This window comes from Coturnix japonica, chromosome 5, assembly GCF_001577835.2.
Source record: "Coturnix japonica isolate 7356 chromosome 5, Coturnix japonica 2.1, whole genome shotgun sequence".
In the NCBI taxonomy this organism is placed as follows: Eukaryota; Metazoa; Chordata; class Aves; order Galliformes; family Phasianidae; genus Coturnix; species Coturnix japonica.
In genome coordinates, this window is record NC_029520.1 from 39,706,644 (window position 1) to 39,719,557 (window position 12,914).

General features: G+C 39.8%; 1 protein-coding gene across 1 annotated transcript in view; it reads left to right on the forward strand.

The window, feature by feature from the left end:
* The window catches only part of KCNK13 (potassium two pore domain channel subfamily K member 13), a 53,358-nt gene extending 41,292 nt beyond the window's left edge, over positions 1–12,066 (forward strand). The window contains exon 2 of the mRNA XM_015865410.2: positions 1,675–12,066. Within this exon, the coding sequence (XP_015720896.1) occupies positions 1,675–2,561 (887 nt within the window). The 3' untranslated portion in view covers positions 2,562–12,066. The remainder of the gene's footprint in view (positions 1–1,674) is intronic.
* Positions 12,067–12,914: the final 848 nt, after the last annotated feature.

The following is a 12,914-nucleotide window of genomic DNA, read 5'->3' on the forward strand; positions in this document are numbered from 1 at the left end:
CTGTACATTTTCCTGTTAGCTTCTCTATCCTTCATGTCTGAGTAATGTCTTTCAAACCTTACTAAAATATTGCATATTTTTCTTGTCCTTCTTTATCTCTAAAGGACGATAATAAGGTAGAGAAAAAAGAAGAAAGGCAATAGTACTGGTTAGATGTATGCCTTAACAGATTGAAACTAGAGACTAAATAATATAGACTTCCTCCGACTGAGAAAGAAATGAGAAAGAAGGAAATAATAGAAGTTTATAAACCCAGAAGGGGGAAGGTGAAAGGAAAAGATGAGTTGGATGTTATCGTGGCAGCCAATAAAGCAAAAAGTAGGAAACTTGAATTGTCAGGTAGCCTGTTAGACAAAGACTTATTTTCCACAGAGTACAATCAAACTGTGGGATTTACTGCCTCAGGAGAGCAAAAGTATAAATGATTCGAAAGAGGATTTTTCAAGATTGATGGAGAAATTATTAAACACGATGTCCTGAAAGCCTCAGATTCCAGGTTTCTTCATGCTGCAGTTGTCTGTCTTCAGAGCACAAATGTACCAGGATTCAAATACAATTTCCTTTATTTTTCAGAGCTTCGTTTCTTGATTTTATAATTAGTATCTCACAATTGCAACAAGAAGGAAACAAATAAATGTGTATTTTGCCCAACCTGATTTCTCTGTTCTCCTAGCAAGACTGGCTTCATTGATTAGTTATTTCACCCTTTATTAATCTTCTCCAGACCCCATTAAAACAGGAGGAAACTTACTTAGCATGTATATTAGTCTAATTTGGCCAGTGTTCTGGACATGCTTGTTCACTTTTTATTCTTCAGTAACCTCATATTAAGACAAGATGGTCTAACAGGAAAAAAAAAAAATACATATTGTTTGCAAGCTTTAGTAAGGGAGAGAGATGAGAGAAACCTGAAGCACCCCAGACCTGAGAAATCCCTCAACCTGGAGTGAGACCAGAGGAAACATTGATTAATATCCAAGTACAGATTTGAACCGTGGCGCAGAACATGGACAAACAAGGAAAGTTGAGCAGTGACTTAAAAGAGGCTGATAATTGGTGGCTGACTCTGGGTCGGATGCAGGGCTGTGAGGCTCTCTGCTTCCTGGGCTCCCTGTTTGGGCCACAGCATCATGCTGGATGTTGGCCCATGTGCCATCTATTCCCTAGCCACAGCTCGGTGAGGCACATGAGGCACAGAGAGACTATATCTTGGGCTGTGTGACCATGTGGGACAGACCCTGTGCCTGGGACGTGACAGCTGCCCCTGGAATTGGACCCCTGCATGGATCAGCTTCGGAGTGAAGTAGGGAGTGTGATAATCCTGGAGCTAGAAATGAAACAAGGTACAACAGCAGCCGAGTGAGCCTGACAACAAGACAAAAATTAAGGCCTTCATTAAATTCTAATTTGTTTCTTTTGTGTTTTCTCTTGCTTTTTGTTTCATTCTGGTTCTGGAGGAAAGGCTTGCATGACCAGCCTTCCTCATGCTGCAGGGACACAGTGAAGCACAAGCAGGTAGTGGTCTGGGGGAGTGACCTCCATTTCCTCCAGAGCTGGTTGTGCTACTGGGAGTTGCTGTCAATACTTCTGTCTACTCTGTCTAGCCTGGGACAGAACTTCTGTTCAGTAACTAATGGCTTTGTTTTAAAAAAACCCTTCTGTTTTGTCTTCCAGGGTTTGGCATGACCACCCCAGCCACCGTTGGAGGCAAAATTTTTCTTATATTTTATGGCCTTATAGGATGTGCAGGGACCATCTTATTCTTTAACCTGTTCCTGGAGCGCCTGATCACTGTCATAGCCTATGTCATGAAGTCCTGCCATGAGAGACAGCTGAGGAGGAAAGGGGTCCTCCCTCACGACGGTCGGCGGGGCTCAGGGACCTCAGAGGCAGACAGCCTGGCAGGCTGGAAGCCCTCGGTGTACTACGTCATGCTGATTTTGTGTGTAGCATCGCTCATCATCTCCTGCTGTGCCTCTGCAATGTACACACCGATTGAAGGGTGGAGTTACTTTGACTCTCTGTACTTCTGCTTTGTGGCCTTCAGCACCATTGGCTTTGGTGATCTGGTCAGCAGCCAGAACACCCACTATGAGAGCCAAGGCCTCTACCGCTTTGGCAATTTTGTCTTCATACTCATGGGGGTTTGCTGCATCTATTCCTTATTTAACGTGATCTCTATCGTCATCAAACAGTCCATAAACTGGATACTAAAGAAGCTGGACTGCAGGTGCTGCCATAGATGCCAAAGAAAATTATTTCGGTCGCGGAGGAACGTGGTAATGCCCGGAAACGTGCGTGGCCGGAGAAACATCTCCATTGAGACTGACATCGTCAATGAGAGCGACACAGATGGACGCCGGCTGTCAGGCGAGATGATCTCAATGAAGGACTTCCTGGCCTCCAACAAAGTTTCACTGGCCATCATGCAGAAACAGCTGTCTGAAACTGCCAATGGCTACCCACGGCAAATGAGCTCAAAGCAAAATGGATTCTCTGGTGGAGTTGGAGCCCTAGCAATTATGAATAACAGACTGGCAGAGACAAGTGTGGATAGGTAATATAATACAGAACAGTATTATAAAATAGTACAGGAATAACAGTGGAGCAGCGTGAAGCATTTCAACACATACAAAAACAGTGTGGATCATGTGGATGTACCTAGGGAGAGTACTATCCGAGGGAGAGGGCAAGGTGGATGTGAAAAGCATACTTTCTGTTGGAAGACCACTCATGTGTTTTTGGGCTGTCACTTAATATCATGGCTCCATGAATTGCACCAGTCTCAGCCTTTCTTCCTGCCCTCCCTTCTGTGCCTCCAACAGACCACTGCAGGAGAAATTCAATTTAGCCTTCAAATCAGTTTTTCATGTCCTTTGCTTTTCCATTTTTGTGAAATACAGATTTCAGGATACAAAATCTGTTGTAATGGAACAAATCAAGAGTATCTTCTGAATATATTCTGAATTCAGAGATTGTTTTGAGCTTTCTGTCTTAACTCTTCTCATAATTGTTTTCTGAAGGTAACTTATTTAAGACAAAAGGAGGAATAATTACAAGCCTTTCTCAGTCATATTGCAGATCTAATTAGATGATGTAATGGAATAGGGAAAAACAACAACAACATCAACTGAAAATAGAAGAACATCTATATTCTTTTAAATATCTCTCCTTGAAATGTATTCCTGTTGTGAAACAGCAAGCCTTGAAAAGCCAGGTTCTGTTGCCATTAAAATTGTACAAATCTGGAGCGTTTGTATGAAAGGTGGACTAAGTTCTCTGGAGCTGTTGTGATTTGAATGAGAGAATTTGGCCTTTAGAATTTATTTTAGTCTTCCCTTTAAAAAGATACTGTCAAAAGTGATAACATAAAAAATTAGCCTACGTTACCTTTATTATTATTGTTTTCCCTATTGGCGAAACGTGAATTTCCCATGGTTGTTGTTGTTTTTTTCCTTATAAAATTTAATCACCATTTTCTGTTTCAAAAATATCCAATTAATTGAAAAAAGAATGCCATAGTAACAAGCTGTTTGAATTACTGTACATCCACGTTATGTAATATAACTAGTAACTGGGTTTACAGAACAGGCTTCATTACGCAATTAGATTGCCATGCCAACATTCAGTGCGTTATTATAAGTGAATGTGGTCACAAAATCACTTCAGCATTGTCCTTTTCACCTCTCATGCAGTTTTGTCTTTCTTCACCTGTTTTCTGGCATTCAGTAATGATAATGACAGGGTCTTGATTAGAGAAATAGAAAATGTTTAACTCCTCGTTTTTCTCAATGAAATGCTCTGAGTGTTCATTATGAGTAGAAAGGAGGCTTCAATGAGAAGCATAATAACAGTGAGAAGAATATGAAAACAGGAAACTGGGTGATCTTTAATGACAGTGAAATCATGCTTTCTATTAGATAACTGGAGAAATAAGGGATTGAATTAACATAGAGTCTAGTGAGAATTTAAGGAGGTCTGGGCTGAATTCCTAGTTCCTTAACCATGCAATGCATTAGAGCTGGACAGTATATAAGTGTAAATAAGCTGAATGGCTCACAAAGGACCTGATCCAATTCTCCCTAAAGAGAAAATAGTACATGTATCAGGTCTGAGCATTTTCTCACTTCTGTTTAGCTATGATGCCTTCCAGAATACTACAATTTTAGGGCATTTAAAGGAGTCCGATGCAGTTCCTAATTTCTCTCATATGGAACAGTGCAAATAGCTTCTTCAGCTTACAGAATGGTATCATCTCCTTTTCCTTCATTCTGCCTCAGTGTTCTTTTTTTTAGGTTCCTAATACTGTAAAGTAGTATTTCAATACTCATTTCAAGCAATATTTGAATTTGAAAAGAAAACATACCTCTGAGAATCTTTCATACAATAAAGCAAAATCAGAAAATAAACAACCGCACTTAACTCATGAAAAAGAATTGCAAGCTCTTTCTGACATTGTAAAGTTAAAATATTCTGATTAAAAGTCAAATTTTGCTGTCCTTAGTTGCAAGGAGAGCTTCAAGCTGCAGCCATTACTTGAAAGCCTACTGTCAGCTCAGCTGTGTAGCAGGGGAATGTCTCTCCACATTTGCCTTCATGTAAGATCCAAATCAGCTCACAAACCTTAACTCTGGCCAGAAAAGCAGTTGCATTTGTCTCCAACGGTTTTACCTATTTTCAAAGAATGCTGCTGATATGTTTTTTGTTACGTTATAGTATCCAAAATCTATTACACTCTTACAGGTTTTTTTTTCTCCCAAAGCTTTGTCTCAACCATAATGAATAAAAATACTTGTGTATAAAATGAGAAAATAACTTCTTTCATATTTCATTCAGCAGTGTCTCCGTTCGCTGCCTGTAACCCCAGGATTTCAGTGTTGCAGAAATATTGCTCATGCTGCCAACTATGAGAAATAATTTAGGACTTCGCCCATTGCTTAGGCAGAGCTCTCATCCTGAACAGCTACAACCTTGGAAAGTGCAGCTTACATCTCCATTTATGCTGGGTATTAAATCTGACATACTTGAAAATGTCAAATATTGCTGAGTGCTGTAGACAGAAGATACTCAGTGCTATCCGCTTTCCTAGATGATCAAGGCAAAACCACATGAAATAACCAAAATGTGCAGGTTCCTTGAGTCCATTTTATTCTACAGTTCTACATCGTCATTAATGATCCAGATGCCTTATAGGATTTTAACCTCAATCCTTCCATACCTAATTAGCTTTCAAAATGTGGTTCTGGAGATCTAAGCACAACACAGTGAGACAGCAGAAATAATATTTCAGGCAGTATTCATAGCAAATACTTGAGAAAGCATGTTGAAGGAGAGAGAAATGCTTGGAAACTAATGGAAATAAGGAAAATGTTACAATCTGCGTAGTCAATTCAGCAGAGATTATTCAGCTTTCAGAATACGACAGAGCCCGGTAGCAGATCATTAGGGTGGTCATAGGGTGATCCCCATTGCTCCCAAAATGCAAGCGAGCAGTATTGCTCATTTCCATTCTTTGGGATACCAGCCCCTCATTATCCATCACAACAGAGAAAACTTTATCAGCTGCTTTCAATAGATCTGAAACCATCTATAGTTACAAAAGCAGGGGATCAACCAAATGGCTTGGTCAAGGCTGTAAGAGGTTTTTAGCATGTAATAGCTCTTCCTTTGCTCACCAGCCCTGTCCTCCTTCTCTCTCAGGCTATGGTTTTCACATGACCCAAGCCTGCCCATCACAGGGCACTCTACAGTGGTTTTGCAGTCAGATTTCTTGTCCACTGAAGGTAAAGAGGGAATGAGTGCACTAGTTTTATCTAATCACATCTGTTCAGATGTGAATTGCCGTTCCAGAGATGAAGGGCCGTACATTCTGTGACTGTGCCACCTTGTATCATGAAATCATGCTGTCCCCAAAACACCTCTGACTTATCAGTTAGAAGCTGTGCTGAATGCTTTCTTTAGGTGGCCAAAAGAATTCTAAGGGAATATTAGGGATTTGAGAAAAAGAACAACAACAAAACCTTCATGATTGGAAAGGGAACTTCTGACGGTGCTACAGCAGTGCTACTGCAGTTGTTTTTTTAAAGCCATTGGATGAAATCCCCAAAAGCTCAGTTCATAATGTAACATCAAGTATTTAAAGACATATCATACTTGGAGATGTAAGTGTAGATGTGCCAAAAAAAGGAAGAATTTGTCACAGGAGTTCCAAATGTCCGTTCTGTGTAAAAAAAAATAACCTACAACAGAAATTCAGGCAACGTCACATTTCTTACAAATGAAAGCAGCGATGAGGAGAAATGAAAAGAAATACTGTCAGATAGGCAGGGATCTATTTCAAAAGCTAATTTAAATTTTAATTCGTATTGCTTAGAACTAAAATCTCAGTCTAGGAGACAGGAGCCTGCTTTCAGAATGACTGTTTCTCCATTTCCTGATATGAATTTGCATTATGGCTAATGAGACGAGGGCTTTATTTTTTTAATGCGCAAATGTTTCTGTGAATGTCTTGTGTGTATTGAAGCTCCAGATCAGCACTTCAGGTCAGGAATATCACTTAAGGCAGTGGATTAAGCAGCAAGTTGCAGGCTGGCACCCTGAAACTGAAAGTCCATGATGAACTAATGGACTGGAAGTCGGGCTTGTAAGTTTTGCCATGCTGTAACAATATGATTCGTGTGAAATATCATTATTGCACAATAAAATGGAATATTTAATGCTAAAACAAATGACCATGCACCGTAAGTAAAGGAAGCTCTCAGGGTTTTTTGATAGGCTTCATAAAATTTGTTCAATTTGTGTCAAAGTCATCATATTCATTTATCTCTGCAAAGGACATGATTCTCTATTTGCAAGGATATGAACAGGCTTTTTGAAGGCATCTAATTCCTGCTGGAAATCAGTTCACCTCTGGCCACACTTTGACTTTCAGCAGAAGTCAGGTACCCATTTCCTTTGGGCAATTTCATAACCCAGCTATGTTCTCCATTTTGAATCTAAGCTGACCTGACAGTGTCTCTGAAAAGTTCAAACACTAGCAGCAAGGTTTCTGTGCTGCCACAACAATAATAGCTGAATTCATTTATTTAAAAGCCTTTTATGGTGAAAGCTTTGCATCAACCCAATAGCACAAGCAGTGTTTACAGTTTGCTTGATTTAATCTTGGCCTCTGCCTGTTTTAATTATATTTGACACATTTAGAAATTGAATAGCAAATAATCTGTTGGACTGGGCATGAAAAATGATCTGGCTCTGTTTCTCAGACTGAATTAATCAAGAGAAAGTGGCTGGGGAAGGTGCTTTCTCATTAACACTGTATTTGAATAAATTTCCTCTGGGTGTTAGGTTGGCCACTTGGAAGGTTAGATTGGCTGTGGAAGCAGAGCTGTTTGCAGTGTCCCCCACAATGTTCCTATATATATATAACAGCTCAGTTTGTTTCTTCTCTTATTTCAACATAGTTTAGTAAAATTTGGCTACCACCTTAATTTCTTGGACTCCTTCAAGAAGTAGGAAAGTTCATTTGTAAGATTTCATTTATAAGCTGTGGAGAATCACCAGGTGTCTTTCCACTGGGCAAAAATACTGCTAAAAATAGCGAGTAGTCAGAAGCTTTTTGATACGATCCACGTATATTTCATGTGAAACCAGATTAAAACACAGTCACTGCAGCTATTTGGAAGCCTTAAGGAATAGAACGACGATCTCATGGAGTAGACACACTCATTCCTACTTATCTCTTCTACAGTTCTAATGTTTTCCTAAGGTTTTCATGAACTGAAATTATTTGCAGTCGTATAAAAAAATTTCTAAGACTTTGAAAGGCAGGTGAGATCTGTTGAAAATGAAATATCCTTTTCCTCATTGCTTTTTCTCCTATTGCCTTATAAAGGAAAAGTTTGATGAAAAGAAGAATGAATACTCTCGCTTTCCAAGCAAGTGTGCCATTTTCTGGTTTCCATATGGATTTCCTATTGGGTGTCCTTGCAGAAGTTGCTAGAGGTTTCAAACTCTATCTATTTCTATTAAGAAATACCTTTCAAAGCTATTCTCCTTTCTAAACAATGGAATGTTGCCAGTTTTTGTTTGTGGTCTTTTCCTAGAAATTTAACCTTGTTCATTAGTGCCCTTAGAAGGAAAAGGTGCAGAAGAAGAAAAAATTAAATAACCCTAAAAGATCTTAAAATGTACCTGAACCTTATCAGCTCCTCTCCCTTTTGCTAATTTGAAGTTTGTGTCAGAGTTTATTACCACCAAAGAGATGTGGTCTTACTCAGAGTTCAAATAAAAGAACTTTAAAGCTGTGTTATTCTATCTGTTTTAAATGGTGAAAATGAGCTGGAGATCTGAAGAGTGGGATCTATGCTAAGCCTGTTAGAATTAAGAAGACTGGGGTCACCGGGTCTACACAGCAGGCAGGGAGACGCTTGGGGACCATTAGGGACCAGATTGCTGCAGTAGGGGCAGCCGCTGGCTGCTGGCACTTGGGCTGTCGCATTGTCTACATCCTGTGTATGGGGACAGAAGTAAACAGATAATGCTCTCCAGACCCACTAGTTCAGAAATTCAGCAAATAATTTATTTGGTGAATCCACAGGAAGGGGCCTGTGGATGCCATCCAGCCTAAAACCCTGCTCAAAGCAGGTCCAGCTGTCTCCTGCTTGTCTCTGTGCCCTGTCATGCAACTGGGCAATCCTCCCTCCACATGTAGCCTTTGCTTGCAGTGTCCTGGAAGTACCCTTCTCCCATGAAATACAGACTACTTTCCCCTACCAAGAGGAAGTGAAAGCCCCTTCCTCTGTCACTACTTCATTTGGGCAAATGCTTGGGTCTAGGTTTATCACATTCCTTTGTAAATAGCATCTAAGCAGCTGTTTTTCTCAACCTACTACAAAGCAGATGGTATTTTGATCCCTAGGTATCATTACTGTTGGTAGTCTTATTAGCGATGTCAAGGATTGAAAAGGTCAATTGGTTCCTGCCAGCAGTAAGCCATAATCAGGGTATTACTCCTCTGGCAAATAACACGGAGGATCTTAGTTTGGCTCCACATGTGGAGCTGGTTGAATTCTCAGCTCAGAAACTAATTCAGCCTCAGTGAAATCAATGGAGACATTGCTACTGGGCTCTTTGTGTAGCATATAACACAGGAAGTATTTTCACTTTACAAAACAATCCAGAGAAAAGTTGAGTAGCTATTTGCTTTGTTTTTACCACCAGCTGTGCAAATGTTAATTCTGCTCATGCCTTACTGTGTTGTGCACCAGGTTTTTCCCCAAGGGCCATTATTTGATCTACAGAATAATGGTCTGCTTATAAGGAATCAGAATCGATCGTCTTTGTTGGTAAAGGCTTCAAAGACCATCGAGTTTAACCATCAGCCTGACCTGTTGTGTCTTGGTCGAAAGTCTGTTGTTATGTCTGAGAATGAGCTCCAATAATAGTTTGGAATTCACTCTCATTTCCTCAGCTGAAAGACTGACAAATATCACCTCAGGCTGTTGCCCAGCCTCCACCAAAGGTGTTGCTGCCCATGGTCTTGGGGAGCTTCTCACAGTGATGGGCATATTTGGGAGAGCTTTAGGATGAAGTTGTAGGATTCTGCTCAGACCTTCCTTTACTTAAAAAAAACTTTCCCTATCAGCAAAAATCCCCATAAGCAATTTTTTTCTGTGAGCAGCAGAACAGCTTTCATACAAATTTATGTCTGATGATCCCCCCAACTGAATTTAACATCCACATACTCTTTAAGCAACCAGCAAAGCAATCCTGTCTCCTCTTTCTGTTCTCAATGACAGTCCACCTGATTACCCTCATCCTCAAACATTATCAGCTCCTTCCTGTATCCATTGCAAGCCTACTGTGATGGTCTAATTTTCCTCATTTTTAATACCATTGTCTCCTTCATTGCCTCCTGCTCTGGCCAGCAGGACCTAAGCTGGGCAGGCTGCAGATAGGCCGGGGATCAGCCTGCTCCAGCTCTTCCCTCAAGTACACTTCTCTCCTGGTCGCTTCTCTTCAAGAAATTTGTAACCAGTTAAAATATTTTAGATTTCTACCCTTGCATCAAATCTGGCTGAAAATAACCAAAAAGTTTGAATGTTAATTCTGCACAGATTGTCAGATAAATAGATTAAAGGTGACAAGGAAGGAACTCCGGAAGCCTGGTAACCTCTGAAGGGGTCTGCATTTCCAAGCTTTCTATTGCCCTTTTCTGACCATGGGTCTTTGATCACTGGCAACACAGCACTAATCAGATTTTCAAAAGTATTTTTGTACCTTTGCACAGAAGATATTGGCAGATTTAAAAAGCCTAAGTAATAACTCCCTCTGAAATAACTTATTTGCAAAGCTGTGTAGGCAGGACTAAGCTTACATTCAAAGAATCCCAACTATTGTGTTCCCAGCTCATTAGTGACAAAAAAGTGTGAGCAGGAGCAAGTGAACATAACAGACCTCTAAACTAAACAGGTATTGTGATGGAGGGAAGGGAACCTGGATCTGACGCAGTCCAGCTGCCAACATAAATACTCTAATAATCAATCAGAATCTTGAGTATTCCAGCAATGAATGTCAGAATATTTCAGAGTGAAGAGTTAGTGGAAAATATAAATGAAGAATAATGATTCACACACAATGAGCTAGAGACGACTCTGTGGCATTTCAGAAATACTGGGGTGTTAGTGGATGTAATATCACAAACCTCTCGAGTATGTTCTATTTTAAAGGAAGAACATTAAACTGCATGGAGTGGGTTCTGAATGTATCTCCAAAGGCAGCTGAATAACAACATCTGCTCAAGGTGCAGCATCAACCAGAAAACAAGTAGCACACGAAATTGTATTAATGATCTGTTATTGTACTGTACTGACTAGATGTATGTCTTCATTCTAGTTATGATCATAATACCTTGACAAAAAAGATGATCACAGATGTAGAAAGATAAAAGCCCAATTAAAAGCAATTAGAAGTATTCAAATCAGATATCACTACTTGCTAACCTCTAAGGTACACCTGTATGAAAATAAAAAGGGGCAAGAAAAGCGTGGCTGAGAAAAGCAGCCCTTCAGCAGGAGCAGTGTCAGGGACTAAGGAGGGCAGATCTTTTCTGTGCCAGGCTCATGTGTCTCACTGGAGTTCTGAGCTGCACTGCAGCGTGACCACAGGATGGATAAATACTGGGGCCCATTTGGTTATCCCCACTGGGGTAATTAGCAAGGATTTAATTGGGTTAAAATTTAAAGAAGAGGAAAAAAAAAAAAAAAAAAAGGAAAAAAAATGTTTCAGATTGTGTTTAGAAGATGCAGAACATGAAGAGTATAGCAGAATTTTGTAAAATGGATGTAATTGTAATTGTGTGATATGATATAAAATAACGTTTTCTGAGTCCTTGTTCTTCCATGTTTGTAATGTTAAGAAAAATGTTAGGCCAGTTCTCTCTCATTAAATTTTTGCTTTCTCTGAAGCCCTCTGGAGAGCCCACAGCCCACATTTCTGATTCACGCAGCAGTTAAATACTAGAATAACAGTAGGGGTAAAATGCAGAAGTACACTTATGTTACAAGACCTGTAAAGGAAATAATTGCTAGTGTGCTAATATATGTAGCGGTATAAATCTTTCTTAATTGCATTTTAAGCATTGCATTCCATCATCATATTTTACTTTATTAGCTATTTACTTTTGGCAGAGACTGGGAATAGGTGTGAAAGCATCAAGGATTAGGCTAATGTCCTTGGAGGACAGGCAACTGCAGTATCATTCAAAACTCACATTTAATCAGATTCAAGCCTGTTTTGAAGTAATTTTTCTGCTATTTCTTGAACTACCTATTCATTTGACATTTTTCTCATTGAGAAATATTCAAGTACTGAGCTGCTGAGAGAAAGATTGGTGAAGCGTGCTGCAAGCAATAAGGAAGTATAAAACCTGACACTGTTGTCACCAACTTTGGTTCCCACAGGTGAAAAGTGTAAGAGTACCTGATGGCACACTAACCATTTGGTTTGTACGTGTTCTAAAAGTTAGAATGCTGGTATTTTTCTATTCAATAAAGGACAGCAATGTTATCATGTGTGCTTTTTTTTTTTATTTTATTTTATTATTTTTTTTTTTTTTCTTTTTATGATAACACTGAGCAAAATTACTACAGCTGTTAAGAAACATGTTTTTTGTTTGTTTGTTCCCAAATGTCATTGCAAAATGCTTTAAAAGGTGGGAAGAACAACCCTCACAAGGCATGGAGAGCAATAGCGGGTGGCTTGGAGTCATGTTAGAATTTGGCACTTTGCAACACAAATGATAAGTATTTCCATAGGTCTAATGTGTTAGAGCAGTAAGGAGTTGGGGCAGTGCAGGGTTTGGAGCAGGGTGAATCTGGCACAATAATAGAGCAAGCCTGGTAAGAACGCTAGCAACTTGAGATAGAAGGATGAATTTATGTGTCAGTGTGAATTTGGTTGTTCTTTACTGAAATTAATATTAGTTTAATTCCCTTTTGCTTTTCCACATTTTCAGTGCAATTGATATCAACTGAAAGCACTCTGTTAGGAATGTGTTGTGCTCTACAGTGAGCAGTAGGACTGTTTGATATTAATAGTTCTGAATACATGCTTCTGGCTCGTCGTTACCTGATGTTACCCTTGGTTTATATCAATATCAGCTAGAATAGAGTAGCTTCTGGAAAGCTAGGAGTACTGAAGATCAAAATTCTACCAGGGTCAATGCACAAGGAGTGTAGGAGGTTCTCCAAGCACAGAGCAGAAACAGAACTGAAAAAGCAACCTGAAGCAAGAAGGGCCCATGGAGGAGTAGATTGTCCCCCTGCAGCCCATGGGCACCACACAGAGCAGATCTCCACCTGCAGCCATGGAGAAGCACATGTTGCAGCAGTCAGTGTAGTCTAGAGGAGGCCACA